At 40.9% G+C, this 19990-nt stretch overlaps 1 protein-coding gene across 4 annotated transcripts in view; it reads left to right on the plus strand.

Annotated features, from left to right (window-relative positions):
- OTC (ornithine transcarbamylase) overlaps positions 1 to 19990 on the plus strand; it is a gene marked incomplete at both ends in the record, with an annotated part of 64959 nt that overhangs the window by 370 nt on the left and 44599 nt on the right. For all 4 annotated transcript variants that reach the window (XM_079727157.1, XM_079727159.1, XM_079727158.1 and 1 more), the window contains 2 exons: positions 13673 to 13811; positions 15278 to 15359. In XM_079727157.1, coding sequence (XP_079583283.1) covers positions 13673 to 13811; positions 15278 to 15359 — 221 coding nt within the window. The remainder of the gene's footprint in view (positions 1 to 13672; positions 13812 to 15277; positions 15360 to 19990) is intronic.

The following is a 19990-nucleotide window of genomic DNA, read 5'->3' on the forward strand; positions in this document are numbered from 1 at the left end:
TTCTGGACATCTTCCATTTGTGTACATTCTAAAGGAGCAACTGGCTGAAGGAAATGAGAGGAACTAATTTCCACAGGGCCTTCAGCTTGTATTTGGGTTTGCCTGAAAACAATATATCATTCTGGGGCATGGGGATTGATTCGATCTTTAAAAAAAACAGACCCCAAAAGAATGACTACATAAATATTTACAAAGCTGCATCTTCCTCACAGCCAATTGGCTATGCCTGCGGTCGAAGGTGGTGTGGAGTGTGTCCCTGGGGAAGAGGACAAGGGTGATGGGTTAATCGGGGAAGCAAGGCCATCAAATCTGGACACTGTTGCCAGAAAGCTTCTAGAGTAACTGCCTGTTAACAATCAGAATTTTCCCAGTGCCTCTTGACAACCGAAACCAACCTCAAAATGACCTCAATGACTCTTAAAGTTAGAAGCTTCTAGTCTGAAGTTTTCTCCCACTGTTAGGAAGTGGCCCTGTGATTGTGGCCCTGGGCTTCCCTTCTCTGGGCCGCCTGACAGCTCTGGACTCTCTGGACTCTACCATTAGCACCACTCAGAAGCCAGAACAACATTGTAAATGATATTGTAAAGTTGGGACCTCAGAGCCACAGAATAATGCCTTCTCCTATTTTACAGATAAGGTAAAAGAGGCCCAGACAGATTATGGGGTTTACTAGTTAGTGCCAGAGTTAGACTATATAAACCAAGAATCTGGAGGAAAGCTCAGGTTTAGAGTCTAAAGAACTGGGTTCAAGGCCTGGCACTACCTCTCGCTGGCTATATAACCTTGAGCAAGTCACTAAACTTTTCTGTGATGTTGCTTCACTTATAAAATGGGAGAAAGAGTAATACCTGTTCTGCCTACATCACAGGGTGGTTCAATCATTTATTTAATAAATACTTATTGAGCACCTACTTTGTGCCACACCCTAAGCAAGGTGTTGGAGATACAGTGGTAAATAAGGTAAATAAGTTATTTCATTCCAGACACATGAAGTCACAGTCTAGTAATAATCAGTGGGATAATGTGTGTGAAAACTGTCAAGTGACAGGCAAATGTTCATTATTTTATCATTCCATCCCACTGAGTTACATCAGATAAAAGTGCGATGAAATTTCATGCCACAGTTTTTAACAAAGACTCATCACTGAGCTGGAAATAACCAACTGAATGAATAACCAAAGCTTGGAGCTTAAACTTACACTCTTTTTTGAAAATCACAGTGATGACTGATTTTTTTTTTTTTACCATTATTACAGGTTAAATTTTTGCAAGTAAAACCTCTTCCAAATATTTAGGCATTTTTTGGCATTTACTAACATTCTATTTTCTCTATGCAGTAGCCAGACTATGATTCTGAAAATCCAGGCTAGCCATCTCTCACAGTGAATGGGGACTGAGGCAAAAGCATGGCTAAATCAGCCCAAATCCATACCTGCTATTTGAAAATATGAAAGCCTCGAATCACCCATGTCATTAGAAACTACAGAGCATGAGTCTCTATTGAAAAATGGCATAACTCTGAAATGGTGTCCTTTTCAGGTGGCGTGAGTATTTTTCTTTCCTGCTCTTTTTGTTAGCCACCCTACCTGCCAGCTAGATGATTTCAGAATTGCTGATCTCCAATAAGATCTATAATCTTTGACGACCCCTTAACAATAGAGAAAATCTCCCCATTATCTCTGCCTGTATGGTACTTTTACTTTGATTTTCAGCTTTCTGCAGAGATTCGGGTTCTTCCGCATCCCCCCACTCCCCCCATTCCCCCCTCCCCACCCCTGTCTCTCTTGGGAAAGGCGGAGGGCGCTTGTTACATACCATGTGAGTGTAGTGCTAGAGAGTAGTAGGAAATATGTGGTTAGGGTTTGGCGATGCCACAAAATAGGGACTGCACAGTTTTGAAGCGAGCAGCCATATCACATGGGCATGATAAAATGACTGCTCAAGTGAGGCTGAAGCCATCTACACAGGCTCCCGGATCAATCATTTTTAGTCAGTTTTTTTTTTCTTTCTTTTTTTTTTTTTTTTTACAAAATCAATAGGATTAGACACCAAGACTGCCGAGAACACCCAATCCATAGGCTTTTCATCTCACAAACAAGGCTCTAGAGCCTGGCTGTGTTTGGATAATAGACAGTGTCCTATGATTTGTTCCTATTAAGGAAACCACTTATAGCTTTTAAAGAAACCACTAAAATAATATCTTTCTTTATCAGAGGAGACCAATTTGTAAGTGCAGTTCGATTTCATCTCACAAATAGAAATTTCTTCAGAGAATATTGAGCTAAGCCACCCAGTTCTGTGGAGGTTATGGATTGGAGCCAGAGGTGACTGGTTTTCAGGTATTTCATTCCAGGCCTCTCTAAGGGCTTACAGAACTCATTAAGTTCCCTTCATCCCACACACATGCCGATCTATACATACGTGGACATGCAGAAGCAATTACAGGCCATCCACGCTCTTGTGTAGAGGAGAGAAAACAGTCCTCTTTAATTATTTACATTTTCCATCATAATTGAAAATGAGTGCCTTTTAAAAAACATATTTCTTGGGGCTTCCCTGGTGGCGCAGTGGTTAAGAATCCACCTGCCAATGCAGGGGACATGGGTTTGAGCCCTGGTCCGGGAAGATCCCACATGCCGCGGAGCAACTAAGCCCGTGCGCCACAACTACTGAGCCTGCGCTCTAGAGCCCGCGAGCCACAACTAGTGAAGCCCGCGAGCCACAACTAGTGAAGCCCACGTGGCACAACTACTGAAGCCCGCCCGCCTAGAGCCCGTGCTCCGCAACAAGAGAAGCCACTGCAATGAGAAGCCCGCGCACCGCAACGAAGAGTAGCCCCCATTCACCACAACTAGAGAAAGCCCGTGCGCAGCAACAAAGACCCAACGCAGCCAAAAATAAATTAATTAAAACAACAACAACAACAAAACATATTTCTTCACTTCAGAAAATTATACAAGGCATGAGACCAGGAATGGAATGGGGTCATGATGTTTCCCTTGGCCAACAGTAGAATTGGGGTTTTATTTCTAGTTTGTTATTTTTAGTAATTTAATAATTTAACTAAGATAAAAGAAGTAGAGGCGGCCACAGATTTTCGACAGTTTCGCATTTCCAGCCCTTTAATAGTAGGTCTGCACGAATCCTCACCCCACTCTTCAATTTTCAGATGAGGGCAAAGTTTCACAGTTTTAGAATACTGACTATCTAAGGTATCTTAGAAACCATCTAGTTACCCAGTGATCAATAGTAATTTATACCACATATGAGCATGTGGCAACAGTGACAAAGGTTGCAGGTATATTTTTATTAATAAATTATTATTATTGTTAATAATAGAGGGCTTCCCTGGTGGTGCAGTGGTTGAGAGTCCGCCTGCTGATGCAGGGGACACGGGTTCGTGTCCCGGTCCGGGAGGATCCCACATGCCGCGGAGTGGCTGGGCCCGTGAGCCATGGCCGCTGGGCCTGCGTGTCCGGAGCCTGTGCTCCGCAACGGGAGAGGCCGCAGCAGTGAGAGGCCCGTGTAAAGCAAAAAAAAAATAAATAAATAAATAAATAAATAAAAATAATAATAGAGAAATTTGGAAATGATTTGTGCTTTTATTTTCCAAATCAATAGGATCATATTCAAGGGTTTTGTGAAAAGAGAGTCACTCTCCCTGCCATGCGTTGCAATATACCTTTCTGGGATGGAAAGAAAGGGATGAAATTAAATTTGGGCCACTGAGAATTCAGATGGCTCCAGTATGGCCTGTGGGAAATCTTGTATTTATGAACTTCATGAGTGTTGTGGAAGACAAAGACATGAAGGATCACTGATTTGTAGTTCATTTTCTTACTTTTTCAGATGAGGAATTAATGCCAAAAATGGAAAATGATCTTCCCAAGGTCATAGTTGAACTAGGACTCGAATTTGAATATTTAAAACCACTGCTCTTTTCATTCCACTGCTTTGATGAATTCGATCCTTCCAAATTGATCAAATTGGCCAATCTTCCCTTGCTCAATATCCTCCCATCCTCCCCCCCTCTTTTTTTAAAGATATAGCCAAAATCTCAGTAAAGAAATCTCAGTAAAGAAGAAAAAAACACCAAGAAGATATGCCTTTTGTATCAGTCTGCAATGTTAAAGAAACACCAAAATCTCTGCCATAAGGCCCATTGGCCCTCTCTTATGCCTCCAGAAGCTAAAGTCTTTATCTCAAACTCTCCATGGGGATCAAAATATCATTTAACACTGAATTTTTTCCTACTCTGGCAAAGTCAGTTTCTGACTGACCACATTTTACTCGAATTAAGCACTTTCTCTTCCAACAAAATACAATTATACAAGGGAACACATCCAGGTTGCCCCCGCTACTCCAAACAATTTACTAGAGTTGGAAAATGCAGACTGTAGCAATGAAAGGTTTCATTCTGCCAATAGAGAATACTCTTCCATTTTCTAGCTAGGAAGATATTTGGGTAAAGCTAACACAAGGGTCTACTATTACCTTGGCCTAACTTCTTAGCATTCAGTGATTTGGGGTCAAGAAATCTCTGTAATTATTTTTTCAAGGGATAAAATTAATGTAACGAACGAGTCTTGCCTTTTTCAAAAGCTCTGCTATAACCGACTGCCATGACAGTTTTGACAGAAAATCTGTATGTGGTTCCCATTGTTTTCTCCAATATTGTATTCTCCCCGTTATGTGTTGGCTGAAGAATGATAATGTGGTTTAGGTCTGGTTTACCAAGGAGACACACTTGAGTACAAAGAGACCAAGCATTTTATGGGAACACTAAAATAGTGATTCTGGCCTTGGTCTGGCTCATGAACTAGAGTAGGCTGCTTCCAACTGAAGCACCGGGTCTCTCTGAGAACTTAATAGCCCTTTAGGCCAGCGGTTTTACCTAGCTAACTCGCGTGTGAGTTTATCACCAGAAAGCAAGAAATGCTTGATACAGACAGGAAAAAAGGGGTCTGTGGAGGAGGCATTTCAACATGGTACAATTGTGGAGGTTTTCTACTTTTCTCTAATTTTTAAGTAGCTTAGGAAAGAGGTGTGGCAACTCCATTTTGGAGCCAAGGGGAGGTCTATGAGGAGACAGTAAACAGGATAGGAATTTAAACTGGAACCATTGTGTTTGCTTTCCTTCCAGTGATAAATTTTCCTGGTTAGCTCTTGATATCTATGAAAAACAACTCTTTTTCCCAAGACAACATTTCCTGCCCCGCCTCCTGGACAGAATTGAGAAAGGTGGTGGCTGCTCTAATGATTTTTCAATGGTGTGAACAGTACGACCCCCCTCACCAGGTGAGATACAGTTTTTAAAAAAATTTTCCAGTTAATTACTCCAACCCTCACAGGGTAGTATGACAGATTTACAAGATCTACCTTTCCACTCTTTTTGTCCCCAAGAACCCAGGGGACTTACTCTGTCCAAAAGGGGTTCACGGAAAGAGGTAACCAAAATATTGGTATAGTTCATTATTAATGTACTTCGGATTTGGCCCTCATAGTGCTATGGGCAAAAACTTATCCCACCAGGTCCTCTCACCAGTTTTCCAGGTTTTTGCACTTGACACAGGCTGCTCTACATAGGATCCAAGGTTATAATGCTTTTGTTTCACATGCATATGTCCAACCATTGTTCCTAGTAGTGCAAATACAATACTGGAGTGGTTGAGCCCTAGAGGATTTCAGCTTTAGCAACATACTAGACCACAGTCAAGTCTCCTCCATGACTCTTAGGTCCTGTGTTCAGCCTAGGCCACAGGCCATACTTGCTCTTGCCTCAACATTAATTCTGTTTGGGGGGGCTCTTGGTATCTTTTTTGTCTCCAGACTTTAGTCATGGCATTGAAAATCCATCATGGTGGATCTCCCTAAATTTATTCTCAGAAATCTGCTGAATTTCTTTTTTTTTTAAATTATTTATTTATTTTATTTTTGGCTGCGTTGGGTCTTCATTGCTGGGCACGGGCTTTTCTCTAGTTGCGGCAAACGGGGGCTACTCTTCGTTGCGGTGCATGGGCTTCTCATTGTGGTGGCTTCTCTTGTTGTGGAGCATGGGCTCTAGGTGCGCGGGCTTCAGTAGTTGTGGCATGAGGGCTCAGTAGTTGTGGTGCGCAGGCTCAGTAGTTGTGGCTCGCGGGCTCTAAAGCACAGGCTCAGTAGTTGTGGTGTAAGGGCTTAGTTGCTCCGTGGCATGTGGGATCTTCCTGGGCCAGGGCTCGAACCCATGTTCCCTGCACTGGCAGGTGGATTTTTAAACACTGTGCCACCAGGGAAGCCCTGCAGTACATTTCTTTTTTTTTTTTTTTTTTTTTTTTTTTTTTTTTTGCCAATTCATGTACCTTTTATTTTTTTTTTATTTTTTTATTTTTTTATTTTTATTTTTTTTATTTTTTGCTTTATCACAAATTTAATCAGTTATATGTATACATATGTTCCCATATCCCCTCCCTTTTGCGTCTCCCTCCCACCCTCCCTATCCCACCCCTCCAGGCGGTCACAAAGCACCGAGCTGATCTCCCTGTGCTATGCGGCTGCTTCCCACTAGCTATCTACCTTACGTTTGGTAGTGTATATATGTCCATGCCGCTCTTTCACTTTGTCACAGCTTACCCTTCCCCCTCCCCATATCCTCAAGTCCATTCTCTAGTAGGTCTGTGTCTTTATTCCTGTCTTACCCCTATGTTCTTCATGACCTTTTTTTTTCTTAAATTCCATATATATGTGTCAGCATACAGTATTTGTCTTTCTCTTTCTGACTTACTTCACTCTGTATGACAGACTCTAGGTCCATCCACCTCATTACAAATAGTTCAATTTCATTTCTTTTTATGGCTGAGTAATATTCCATTGTATGTATGTGCCACATCTTCTTTACCCATTCATCCGATGATGGACACTTAGGTTGTTTCCATCTCCGGGCTATTGTAAATAGGGCTGCTATGAACATTTTGGTACATGTCGCTTTTTGAATTATGGTTTTCTCAGGGTATATGCCCAGTAGTGGGATTGCAGGGTCATATGGTAGTTCTATTTGTAGTTTTTTAAGGAACCTCCATACCGTTCTCCATAGTGGCTGTACCAATTCACATTCCCACCAGCAGTGCAAGAGTGTTCCCTTTTTTCCACACCCTCTCCAGCATTTATTGTTTCTAGATTTTTTGATGATGGCCATTCTGACTGGTGTGAGATGATATCTCATTGTAGTTTTGATTTGCATTTCTCTAATTAGTAAAGATGTTGAGCATCCTTTCATGTGTTTGTTGGCAGTCTGTATATCTTCTGTGGAGAAATGTCTATTTAGGTCTTCTGCCCATTTTTGGATTGGGTTGTTTGTTTTTTTGTTATTGAGCTGCATGAGCTGCTTATAAATTTTGGAGATTAATCCTTTGTCAGTTGCTTCATTTGCAAATATTTTCTCCCATTCTGAGGGTTGTCTTTTGGTCTTGTTTATGGTTTCCTTTGCTGTGCAAAAGCTTTTAAGTTTCATTAGGTCCCATGTGTTTATTTTTGTCTTTATTTCCATTTCTCTAGGAGGTGGGTCAAAAAGGATCTTGCTGTGATTTATGTCATAGAGTGTTCTGCCTATGTTGTCCTCTAAGAGTTTGATAGTGTCTGGCCTTACATTTAGGTCTTTAATCCATTTTGAGCTTATTTTTGTGTATGGTGTTAGGGAGTGATCGAATCTCATACTTTTACAAGTCCCTGTCCAGTTTTCCCAACACCACTTATTGAAGAGACTGTCCTTTCTCCACTGTACATTCCTGCCTCCTTTATCAAAGATAAGGTGACCATATGTCCGTGGGTTTATCTCTGGGCTTTCTATCCTGTTCCATTGATCTATCTTTCTGTTTCTGTGCCAGTACCATACTGTCTTGATTACTGCAGCTTTGTAGTATAGTCTGAAGTCAGGGAGCCTGATTCCTCCAGCTCCATTTTTCGTTCTCAAGATTGCTTTGGCTATTCGTGGTCTTTTGTGTTTCCATACAAATTGTGAAATTTTTTGTTCTAGTTCTGTGAAAAATGCCAGTGGTATTTTGATAGGGATTGCATTGAATCTGTAGATTGCTTTGGGTAGTAGAGTCATTTTCACAATGTTGATTCTTCCAATCCAAGAACATGGTACATCTCTCCATCTATTTGTATCATCTTTAATTTCTTTCATCAGTGTCTTATAATTTTCTGCATACAGGTCTTTTGTCTCCTTAGGTAGGTTTATTCCTAGATATTTTATTCTTTTTGTTGCAGTGGTAAATGGGAGTGTTTCCTTGATTTCACTTTCAGATTTTTCATCATTAGTATATAGGAATGCCAGAGATTTCTGTGCATTAATTTTGTATCCTGCAACTTTACCAAATTCATTGATTAGCTCTAGTAGTTTTCTGGTAGCATCTTTAGGATTCTCTATGTATAGTATCATGTCATCTGCAAACAGTGACAGCTTTACTTCTTCTTTTCCAATTTGGATTCCTTTTATTTGCTTTTCTTCTCTGATTGCTGTGGCTAAAACTTCCAAAACTATGTTGAATAAGAGTGGTGAGAGTGGGCAACCTTGTCTTGTTCCTGATCTTAGTGGAAATGGTTTCAGTTTTTCACCATTGAGGACGATGCTGGCTGTGGGTTTGTCATATATGGCCTTTATTATGTTGAGGAAAGTTCCCTCTATGCCTACTTTCTGCAGGGTTTTTATCATGAATGGGTGTTGAATTTTGTCGAAAGCTTTCTCTGCATCTATTGAGATGATCATATGGTTTTTCTCCTTCAATTTGTTAATATGGTGTATCACGTTGATTGATTTGCGTATATTGAAGAATCCTTGCATTCCTGGGATAAACCCCACTTGATCATGGTGTATGATCCTTTTAATGTGCTGTTGGATTCTGTTTGCTAGTATTTTGTTGAGGATTTTTGCATCTATGTTCATCAGTGATATTGGCCTGTAGTTTTCTTTCTTTGTGACATCCTTGTCTGGTTTTGGTATCAAGGTGATGGTGGCCTCGTAGAATGAGTTTGGGAGTGTTCCTCCCTCTGCTATATTTTGGAAGAGTTTGAGAAGGATAGGCGTTAGCTCTTCTCTAAATGCTTGATAGAATTCGCCTGTGAAGCCATCTGGTCCTGGGCTTTTGTTTGTTGGAAGATTTTTTATCACAGTTTCAATTTCAGTGCTTGTGATTGGTCTGTTCATATGTTCTATTTCTTCCTGATTCAGTCTTGGCAGGTTGTGCATTTCTAAGAATTTGTCCATTTCTTCCAGGTTGTCCATTTTATTGGCATAGAGTTGCTTGTAATAATCTCTCATGATCTTTTGTATTTCTGCAGTGTCAGTTGTTACTTCTCCTTTTTCATTTCTAATTCTATTGATTTGAGTCTTCTCCCTTTTTTTCTTGATGAGTCTGGCTAATGGTTTATCAATTTTGTTTATCTTCTCAAAGAACCAGCTTTTAGTTTTATTGATCTTTGCTATTGTTTCCTTCATTTCTTTTTCATTTATTTCTGATCTGATTTTTATGATTTCTTTCCTTCTGCTAACTTTGGGATGTTTTTGTTCTTCTTTCTCTAATTGCTTTAGGTGCAAGGTTAGGTTGTTTAGTCGAGATATTTCCTGTTTCTTAAGGTGGGATTGTATTGCTATAAACTTCCCTCTTAGAACTGCTTTTGCTGCATCCCATAGGTTTTGGGTCGTCGTGTCTCCATTGTCATTTGTTTCTAGGTATTTTTTTATTTCCTCTTTGATTTCTTCAGTGATCACTTCGTTATTAAGTAATGTATTGTTTAGCCTCCATGTGTTTGTATTTTTTATAGCTCTTTTCCTGTAATTGATATCTAGTCTCATAGCATTGTGGTCGGAAAAGATACTTGATACAATTTCAATTTTCTTAAATTTACCAAGGCTTGATTTGTGACCCAAGATATGATCTATCCTGGAGAATGTTCCATGAGCACTTGAGAAAAATGTGTATTCTGTTGTTTTTGGATGGAATGTCCTATAAATATCAATTAAGTCCATCTTGTTTAATGTATCATTTAAAGCTTGTGTTTCCTTATTTATTTTCATTTTGGATGATCTGTCCATTGGTGAAAGTGGGGTGTTAAAGTCCCCTACTATGATTGTGTTACTGTCGATTTCTCCTTTTATGGCTGTTAGTGTTTGCCTTATGTATTGAGGTGCTCCTATGTTGGGTGCATAAATATTTACAATTGTTATATCTTCTTCTTGGATCGATCCCTTGATCATTATGTAGTGTCCTTCTTTGTCTCTTCTAGTAGTCTTTATTTTAAAGTCTATTTTGTCTGATATGAGAATTGCTACTCCAGCTTTCTTTTGGTTTCCATTTGCATGGAATATCTTTTTCCATCCCCTTACTTTCAGTCTGTATGTGTCTCTAGGTCTGAAGTGGGTCTCTTGTAGACAGCATATATATGGGTCTTGTTTTTGTATCCATTCAGCCAATCTGTGTCTTTTGGTGGGAGCGTTTAGTCCATTTACATTTAAGGTAATTATCGATATGTATGTTCCTATTCCCATTTTCTTAATTGTTTTGGGTTCGTTATTGTAGGTCTTTTCCTTCTGTTGTGTTTCTTGCCTAGAGAAGTTCCTTTAGCATTTGTTGTAAAGCTGGTTTGGTGGTGCTGAACTCTCTCAGCTTTTGCTTGTCTGTAAACGTTTTAATTTCTCCATCAAATCTGAATGAGATCCTTGCTGGGTAGAGTAATCTTGGTTGCAGGTTTCTCTCCTTCATCACTTTAATTATGTCCTGCCACTCCCTTCTGGCTTGTAGAGTTTCTGCTGAGAGATCAGCTGTTATCCTGATGGGGATTCCCTTGTGTGTTATTTGTTGTTTTTGCCTTGCTGCTTTTAATATGATTTCTTTGTGTTTAATTTTTGACAGTTTGATTAATATGTGTCTTGGCGTATTTCTCCTTGGATTTATTCTGTATGGGACTCTCTGTGCTTCTTGGACTTGATTAACTATTTCCTTTCCCATATTAGGGAAGTTTTCAACTATAATCTCTTCAAATATTTTCTCAGTCCCTTTCTTTTTCTCTTCTTCTTCTGGAACCCCTATAATTCGAATGTTGGTGCGTTTAATGTTGTCCCAGAGGTCTCTGATATTGTCCTCTGTTCTTTTCATTCTTTTCTCTTTATTTTGCTCTGCATTAGTTATTTCCACTATTTTATCTTCCACCTCACTTATCCGTTCTTCTGCCTCAGTTATTCTGCTATTGATCCCATCTAGAGTATTTTTCATTTCATTTATTGTGTTTTTAATCGATGCTTGATTCATCTTTAGTTCTACTAGGTCCTTGTTAACTGTTTCTTGCATTTTGTCTATTCTATTTCCAAGATTTTGGATCATCTTTACTATCATTATTCTGAATTCTTTTTCAGATAGACTGCCTATTACCTCTTCATTTGTTAGGTCTGGTGGGTTTTTATCTTGCTCCTTCTCCTGCTGTGTGTTTTTCTGTCTTCTCATTTTGCTTATGTTACTGTGTTTGGGGTCTCCTTTTTGCCGGCTGCAGGTTCGTAGTTCCTGTTGTTTTTGGTGTCTGTCCCCAGTGGCTAAGGTTGGTTTAGTGGGTTGTGTAGGTTTCCTGGTCGAGGGGACTAGTGCCTGTGTTCTGGTGGATGAGGCTGGATCTTGTCTTTCTGGTGGGCAGGTCCACGTCTGGTGGTGTGTTTTGGGGTGTCTGCAGACTTTTTATGATTTTAGGCCACCTCTCTGCTAATGGGTGGCGTTGTGTTCCTGTCTTGCTAGTTGTTTGGCATAGGGTGTCCAGCACTGTAGCTTGCTGGTCGTTGAGTGAAGCTGGGTGCTGGTGTTGAGATGGAGATCTCTGGAAGATTTTCGCCGTTTGATATTATGTGGAGCTGGGAGGTCTCTTGTGGACCAGTGTCCTGAAGTTGGCTCTCCCACCTCAGAGGCACAGTACTGACTCCTGGCTCCTCAATTTGGGATGATTTGTTGTCTATTCATGTATTCCACAGATGCAGGGTACATCAAGTTGATTGTGGAGCTTTAATCCGCTGCTTCTGAGGCTGCTGGGAGAGGTTTCCCTTTCTCTTCTTTGTTCTCACAGCTCCCGGGTCTCAGCTTTGGATTTGGCCCCGCCTCTGCGTGTAGGTCGCCGGAGGGCGTCTGTTCTTCGCTCAGACAGGAAAGGGTTAAAGGAGCAGCCTCTTCGGGAACTCTGGCTCACTCAGGCCGGGCGGGAGGGAGGGGCACGGAGTGCGGGGCGAGCCTGCAGCGGCAGAGGTCGGCGTGACGTTGCACCAGCCCGAGGCGCGCCGTGCGTTCTCCCAGGGAAGCCGCCCCTGGATCCCGGGACCCCGGCAGTGGCGGGCTGCTCAGGCTCCCGGAAGGGCGGTGTGGACAGTGACCTGCGCTCGCACACGGGCTTCTTGGCGGCGGCAGCAGCAGCCCCAGCGTCCCACGCCCGTCACTGGGCTCCGCGCTTTCAGTCGCGACTCGCGCCCGTCTGTGGAGCCCCTTTAAGCAGCGCTCTTAATCCCCTCTCCTCGCGCAGCAGGAAACCAAGAGGGAAGAACAAGTCTCTTGCCTCTTCGGCAGCTCCAGAGTTTTCCCGGACTCCCTCCCGGCTAGCTGTGGCACATTAGCCCCCTTCAGGCTGAGTTCTCGCCGCCAGCCCCAGTCCTCTCCCTGCGCTCTGACCGAAGCCCGAGCCTCAGCTTCCAGCGCCGCCCGCCCCGGCGGGCGAGCAGACAAGCCTCTCGGGCTGGTGAGTGCCGCTCGGCACCGATCCTCTGTGCGGGAATCTCTCCGCTTTGCCCTACCCAGGTATGTGGGGAGTTTCTTGCCTTTTGGGAGGTCTGGGGTCTTCTGCCAGCGTTCAGTAGGTGTTCTGTAGGAGTTGTTCCACGTGTAGCTGTATTTCTGGTGTATCCGTGAGGAGGGAGGTGATCTCCGCGTCTTACTCTTCCGCCATCTTACCCGGAAGTCTACATTTCTTAAAGTTAAAAAAAAAAATCATTGTTATTATTACACATGCTTTTACTGAGACTCTTTGAAGGAATAAAATAAGCAGAGGACTTTTTTTCCCCTAAAAGTTAATAGAAAAGCCACAGGGTCCATTGTATCTGACCAGGGACAATAAAGAAGAAATCTTCAAGCATAGATCTGAAGGGCAGTAGAGGGAAAAGAATGAAATTGTTTTCTATTGTATGTACATAACAAATTCTGTTTGTACCACTGAATGATTTCAATCATAATAGCTAAAATTGATCAAATACTTATTATATGCCAGACACTGTCTGATTTCCATGTATTAAATCATTTCATCCTTACAACAACCCTATAAGATTATTATACTCATTTTTTAGGTGAGAAATTTAGGTGCAGAGAGAGTTTAGATAACCTGCCTAACTAATACATAACAAAGCCACTCATATGGTTATTTCCAGCCGAGAAGAATTCAGCCTCTTTCCTCAAATTTTTCTTTTCTCTCAACATTCAGAATACTGGCTATCTAAAATGTAAACCACAGCCATATCAATTTTAAGGCATTAGCACTTTGCAGAGACACATGAGGCTACACATTTGCAATGTTGCTATGTGGTTGCTATGTTTTGTGTCAAGAATTAAACAATGAATTACCATAGGACATAGATTTTGTTTTCTTAAATATATAGTTCTCTTTTTCTTTTTTGTAGATGTGGACAACCACTACAAAATAAAGTACAGCTAAAGGGTCGTGACCTCCTCACTCTAAAGAACTTTACAGGAGAAGAAATTAAGTATATGCTATGGCTATCAGCAGATCTGAAATTCAGGATAAAACAGAAAAGAGAGGTATGTAGCATTTCCACATTACCTTCCACTGCTACCAATCAGCCTTTTTAAAGACAGCCTTTCCAGAGAAAGAGGGAAAAGAAAATACATTAAAATTCCTAAACAGTAGCTAAGTAATGAAACTACAAGGCAAGATAATTGATTATCACTGAGTGTACAGGCATATAAAAAGCATAAAAATCAGTTATTCAATGACAATTCATTGCATTTCTTTCATGTGGAATGTTGAAAGTCATTATTAACTGAATCAGAACCTAAGGAATCATTTCTCTGGAAAGATTTTATTTTTATACCTTCTTTCTTTTCTCTGTGTGTTTTCTATCAAATGAAAAATAAGGATGATACATTTTTTCTAGCAACAAAATTTCAATTGTGGATGAATATCAGATATATCATCATTAGGATAATTTCAAAAAATTCAGGATGATGTGACAGTGTTAAAAAATTTAGATTAGCAAAGAAACAATTAAATGGTAACCAAGTAGGAAAAGAGATGGGATATGGTGCCTTGCTGGAAGCATTATTCTGCATTTTGAGCAATTTATGTTTGAAACACGCTTAATTAATGCAGCAGCTTCATTTAGACTGCTTAATTGTGAAAGTGTTTTTGTATTCCAAGCTTGTTCAGAAGCATTTGAAAGAGCTGGTTTCAGGTTGAGAAAGTTTTACACAACCTTGATTTTCTTATCTAGTTCACTAGCTCTCCAAGTTCCTAAGAACGAACTGAAAATAGGAGTGACTCCAACTGCTATGGGTTCCTATAGAAGACCTTGAAATAAGGAGAAAATGTCCCCCAAGATCCCAGGCTTTTTGTTCTTCACACTTCGTGGTGAGGAAGGTTAGCTGGCAGGAATGTGTTTGTTCTAGAACTCATCCTATGGGGAAGTCCATCTACAGAAGAGGAAGGAGGCAGAGCTCCACCCCACACCCAAACTCTCCAGATGGTTTCCACATGACTTCTAGAAACAAAGTCTTTGCACTCTCACAAGGATGAATGATGAAAGTGTAGCTGAAACTCTGGAGCTTCATCTTTAGGAGTCTGAGTACCCCACGCTGTGACAGAGAAGCACATTCCTAGCTGAGAAAACACTTCTGAACCAAGCATCTTCAAGGTCATTGAACACTGGTAGAGGTTTCCACGGATTTAAGTAAGAAGATGGCTCCAGTATGAAATATTAATAAACTTTGGAACAAATGTTCAGGTTGAACCCAGAGCAACTAATACTACTTTCTCATTACGTGTCAGTAAGCTGTGGGAATTCCTGTTCCCTTCCCCCATTTGTATACAACATGAAAAAAACACTTTAAATTTACTTTTTAAATAACATCTGAACACTTGTTTGGAAACAGTGTTCATTATTCTACATTTTCTGATAATGTAAAGAATAAGTTTTGAAACATAATCCTTGCTATTGGATACAGAATGTATATTTCATTTTAATTGTATTCTTGTCCTTGACTTTCAGTATTTGCCTTTACTGCAAGGAAAGTCCTTAGGCATGATTTTTGAAAAAAGAAGTACTCGAACAAGATTGTCCACAGAAACAGGTGAGTCCATAGACAAACTTGGACTTGTGTTGAAGAGGGGGCCAGAGGGTGAGGACCTGGGAGGAGTAGCCCAGTGGGGGGATTTGTTTGTCTCTTTGGCAACAACAAAGGGCAAATATTGTCACTGAGAATTAGCAGTGCAAGCCTCTGAATGCTCTTTCCAATTCTCATAGAAGCTGCAAGCAGAAGGATGAGTCTCATCTTAGGGATTCCATGAGGACTTGGGTAGAAGTCCCAAATAATTCTTCATGTTCAGTACAGAATGTCAGTTGGCATAAATTCTCAGGCCTCCAACTCATGTAAGCAAGGAATGTGTATTTTTCTAACATGTAAAGAACTTTTCCTTGTTTGTATCAATTTTGCTGGATGATGGAAACAATCTCTGCAATGCTAGGCAATCCTCAGTTGTTTAAGTGTTTACTGTGTCAATTTAGGGTCTCTTCCCCTTTTCCCCACAGTCATGGTTAAATCCTGGAGAGTATCTCAATGTCCAGGCATCTAGAGCTATGGGGATCTGGTCACTGGTCATCAGGACATCATCATCACATGTCTATGCTGAAATCTGCTGAGACTTCTGGACCTTGACCTATTTGACCTTGACTGGCTCCCATTTACTGTGGAGTTTGCTTTACTTTGATCACAGGATCTGAAATATCTCTTGCTTTGGCTCTCTCAACCTCTTGGCAGCTCTGCACGCCACAGTGGGCACAGAGATATTGCAAGGCTCTCTCTACTCTATCGTTCCTTCCTCCTTCTGGGTGCTAGGGAGTTCTAGAACATTTGCTCCCTCCTAGAACGCTGTCTTAAAAGCAAGACACAGGTGATCTCAGCTCTGGGGTTCCCCAAACTCATCTGAAATTTCCATCATGCTCCCCACCCTTCAGTCCTTGGCCTGGGGGACAGACAGCAGGGTACAGTGTCAAAAGTCTATTTCTGTTGCTTCTTCGCTCTTGCTGCTTTTCTTCCCCTTCCAGTTCCCAGGTGATAAAGCAAGAGGAAAAACTGGCTCTGACTATCCATGTATTCTTTCAAGTCTGTTGTTTTTCCCTGAAATCCTAAGCTGTTGAAACTCAAAATTTCTTTTTTCTCAAACTATGATCTCTGTAATGAGTTTCAAAAAGTCTGTTTTGAAACTCATAAGCCATACATCACCTCTTGTTTCTCTCTGCATTTCTGCTCCATCAGACCTCCCTTGAATCAATAATATGACTGCCCAAATGGGCAAATGGATAGGACTGAGGAAAAGGTACCACAAACAAAAACATGTTGGTTGATCCTTTGCATATCTTATCCTACTTACAAGCATCAGAGCTTTCTAGGGTTCAGAAGCAAACAACTACTTCATGTAATTCTTGCCTTGTAATGATCAGCAATGAGGTACCTCAAATACATAACAAAATGGAGTTTAGAGTGATCAAGTGACTTGCTAAGTTCATGCAATTAATACAAGTTGGCACCAGGATTCAGATCTCAAGTTTACTGTTCTTACTAATGCACTCCCCTTGCCCTTTGAGGGAAGGAAGGAGGAAGAAAGGAAACATATAAGGTGTCATCTAATCTTTAAAGTCCCAGGAAGAAAACTGCTGAGAACGTTTTGCTCTTTAAAGCTGGGTTCTTTAAAAGGTCACAATGACATCTGATGTTTAGTCAAGGAAAAATGAATACTGCATAAGCCAGTCAGTAATTCTGAAATTCTGCTCCTTTTCAACGTTGGTTATCATCTTTTAAAATCATTAGTACTTAAGAGAGGTGTTCTTTTGTGAAGTCATCAAAAGAATCGATTAATATATAGAAATTTCTCAATTTTAAGTTTCTTTCAGATTATTTTTTCTTGGTTGTTAGTGTTGTCTACCACGTTTCTCTGTTCAAATGTTATTTTCGATTTAAATACCCCGAATAAGTGATCAGCTTTACCATGCACATATCACGTGGTAGTTAAGCTACTAATAAAACCAAGAGTGAAGATTTAATAAGCTTTTGGGTACAGACCCTGTGCTAAGTGCGCTACATTAATTACATGGATTATCTCACTTAATCCTCATGACAACTCCATGAGGGTGAGACCACTGAGGAAAACGGGCTGAAATAGTTTCAGCAAAAGGCCCACAGACATATAGGTAATAAATGGCAGACTCAGGATTAGAAGCTATTATTATATGTATTTTTTAAGTGTCTAATTTAATTCAGACATTTATTAGTCATGTTTTATTCCAATAAAGCTGTTTCTACAGGTGGCATTAAGCATTTTGTTAAATGATGGTTTTCTATAGAGAAATGCTCTGGGACTTTCTTGGCGGTCCAGTGGTTAAGACTCCACGCTTCCACTGCAGGGGGCACAGGTCTGATCCCTGGTCGGGGGACTAAGATCCTGCATGCCGTGTGGCAAGGCCCAAAAAAAAAATGCTCTGAAATCTGCACAAAATTACAAACTATAACAAATATATGAGAAAAGGAACATATGACCATAAAAAGTTATGGTTCACAGTGTATTCATCACTATCCTCAATAAATACCCATGGGTCTCATTGCATATGGCATCCTGCCAAACTCAACAGTAGGAGAATCAGTCAGAGTAAGCAGCTGATTTAAATGCGTACAGAAATGGTAAACCTCAACCCCCAACATGGCAGAGCATTTCTACTGTGTACACGCGCATCTTAATGGTTGTCGGTTAACACAATTTTTCATCAAAGCCTGTTACCTTGGTATTTAGAATGAAAATAGGATGTAATTAAAACTGTGAATTGCTATCCCAGATTTGTGTCAGCCTCTGGGATGGGGTGATCCTCAGAGGACAGTCCTTGAGGCTTCCATCCCAGGCCTGAGTTGCAAAGACACAGCAGCATTTATACTTATCTCGGGGGACAAAATAAAATTCTCCACCCAATAAAATAGATAGCTAATAAGAACCTACTGTATAGCATGGGGAACTCTACTCAGTACTCTGTAATGACCTATATGGGAACAGAATCGAAAAACGAGTGAATATACGTATATGTATAACTGATTCACTTTGCTGTAGAGCAGAAACTAACACAACATTGTAAATCAACTACACTCCAATAAAAATTAATTTAAAAAAATTCTTCACCCAAATCAAGCCATATTAATTGCCCATGTAATATTTTTATTAAAATGTAAGACACCTAGAGAAAAGTGCGCAAATCATTAAGTATACAGTTCAATGAATTATTACAGTAAACACATCCTTGTAACTAATACCCAGACAGAGAAACAGGATATGAATAGCACCCAGAAGCCCTCCCTTGTATCTTCCTCCAGTTGCTACTCCCCCCGCCCGACCCCCGCTCTGCCCCAAAGGGTAACCATTATCCTGGCGTCTAACCTCACAGATTAGTTTTGCTGTTTTCGAACTTTATAGAAATGGAGTCATTCAGCATATGCTCTTTTGTGTCTGGCTTCGTTTGCTCAGCATTATGTTTGGGGGCTGTATCGATGTTGCTGTGTGTGTAGTTGTAGCTTATTCATTCCTCACCCACTCTTTGTGTATGCCTGCCTGCCAAAGTGCACAATTCTCCTGTGTGTCTACTGATGATTATACTCTTTTACTGCAAATTAATTGAGCAGATAGGTGGATACATTTATTAATCTTGGTAAGTGCAGTAGCTGATGGAAAAATGCACACGGCATCCTACGAGATGGTTCTTTTCATTATTTAACACTGGTATTTGACTTTCAAGGTGAAATGGAAGCTAGTGCTTTCCAAGCTGTTTCAAAGTCATCATCTTTACAGAGGTGGCAATATAAAAAACGTGATACTATGCTGCAGGAATGAAAGTGAAGCACAGAGAGGTTAATAGCTGCCTTAATTCTACCAGCAAGAGCTCTCAGAGCCTTTACATTTCCAGAGCGTGAATTCTATTTATATCCCTTCTTCCAAAGCTTGCAGAGATCCGTGAGGAAAAGAAACAGTAAAATAAGATGGACTTTTATTTTCCCAGACAGAAATTAAGATATTAACAGGTGAAATCCTTTGTTCAAAAATATCTGATGTGTACGCATAAACAAGTGAAACCGATAAAAACAAACTCCTCTGGATGAAGAGTGAAGAGAGAGTAGAGACCCGTCCAGCTGTCTTCCTTTCCTCAGCAATGGCAGCTCCTGGTGGCTTCTCAGAACCTCTGACACCTTCCAGAACCACTTAATGCCATCCACGTCTGATGAACTGGTGAATGCTTGACCTGTACTTTTGGACTGGGGTCTGAGGCTTCTTTTCTAGAGCTTTTTTTTTTTTTTTTTTTTTTTTTTTTTTTTTCGTGGTACGCGGGCTTCTCACTGTTGTGGCTTCTCGCGTTGCAGAGCACAGGCTCCGGACGCGCAGGCTCAGCGGCCATGGCTCATGGGCCCAGCCGCTCCGCGGCACGTGGGATCTTCCCGGACCGGGGAACGAACCCGTGTCCCGTGCATTGGCAGGCGGACTCGCAACCACTGCGCCACCAGGGAAGCCTGAGGCTTCTTTTCGATCAGTGACCAAAAATTGCAGAGGCAATTCCTTCTTAGAAGCAATGTCCTCCCATTTAATCTTCTTCAAGAACTGCTGAAGGCTTTGTCGACTGAAAAAAATTGCACAACCTAAAAGTTGAGAATTATGTTTTATTCGGTGGACTTGC

Source organism: Hyperoodon ampullatus (genome assembly GCF_949752795.1).
Source record: "Hyperoodon ampullatus genome assembly, chromosome: X".
NCBI lineage: Eukaryota > Metazoa > Chordata > Mammalia > Artiodactyla > Ziphiidae > Hyperoodon > Hyperoodon ampullatus.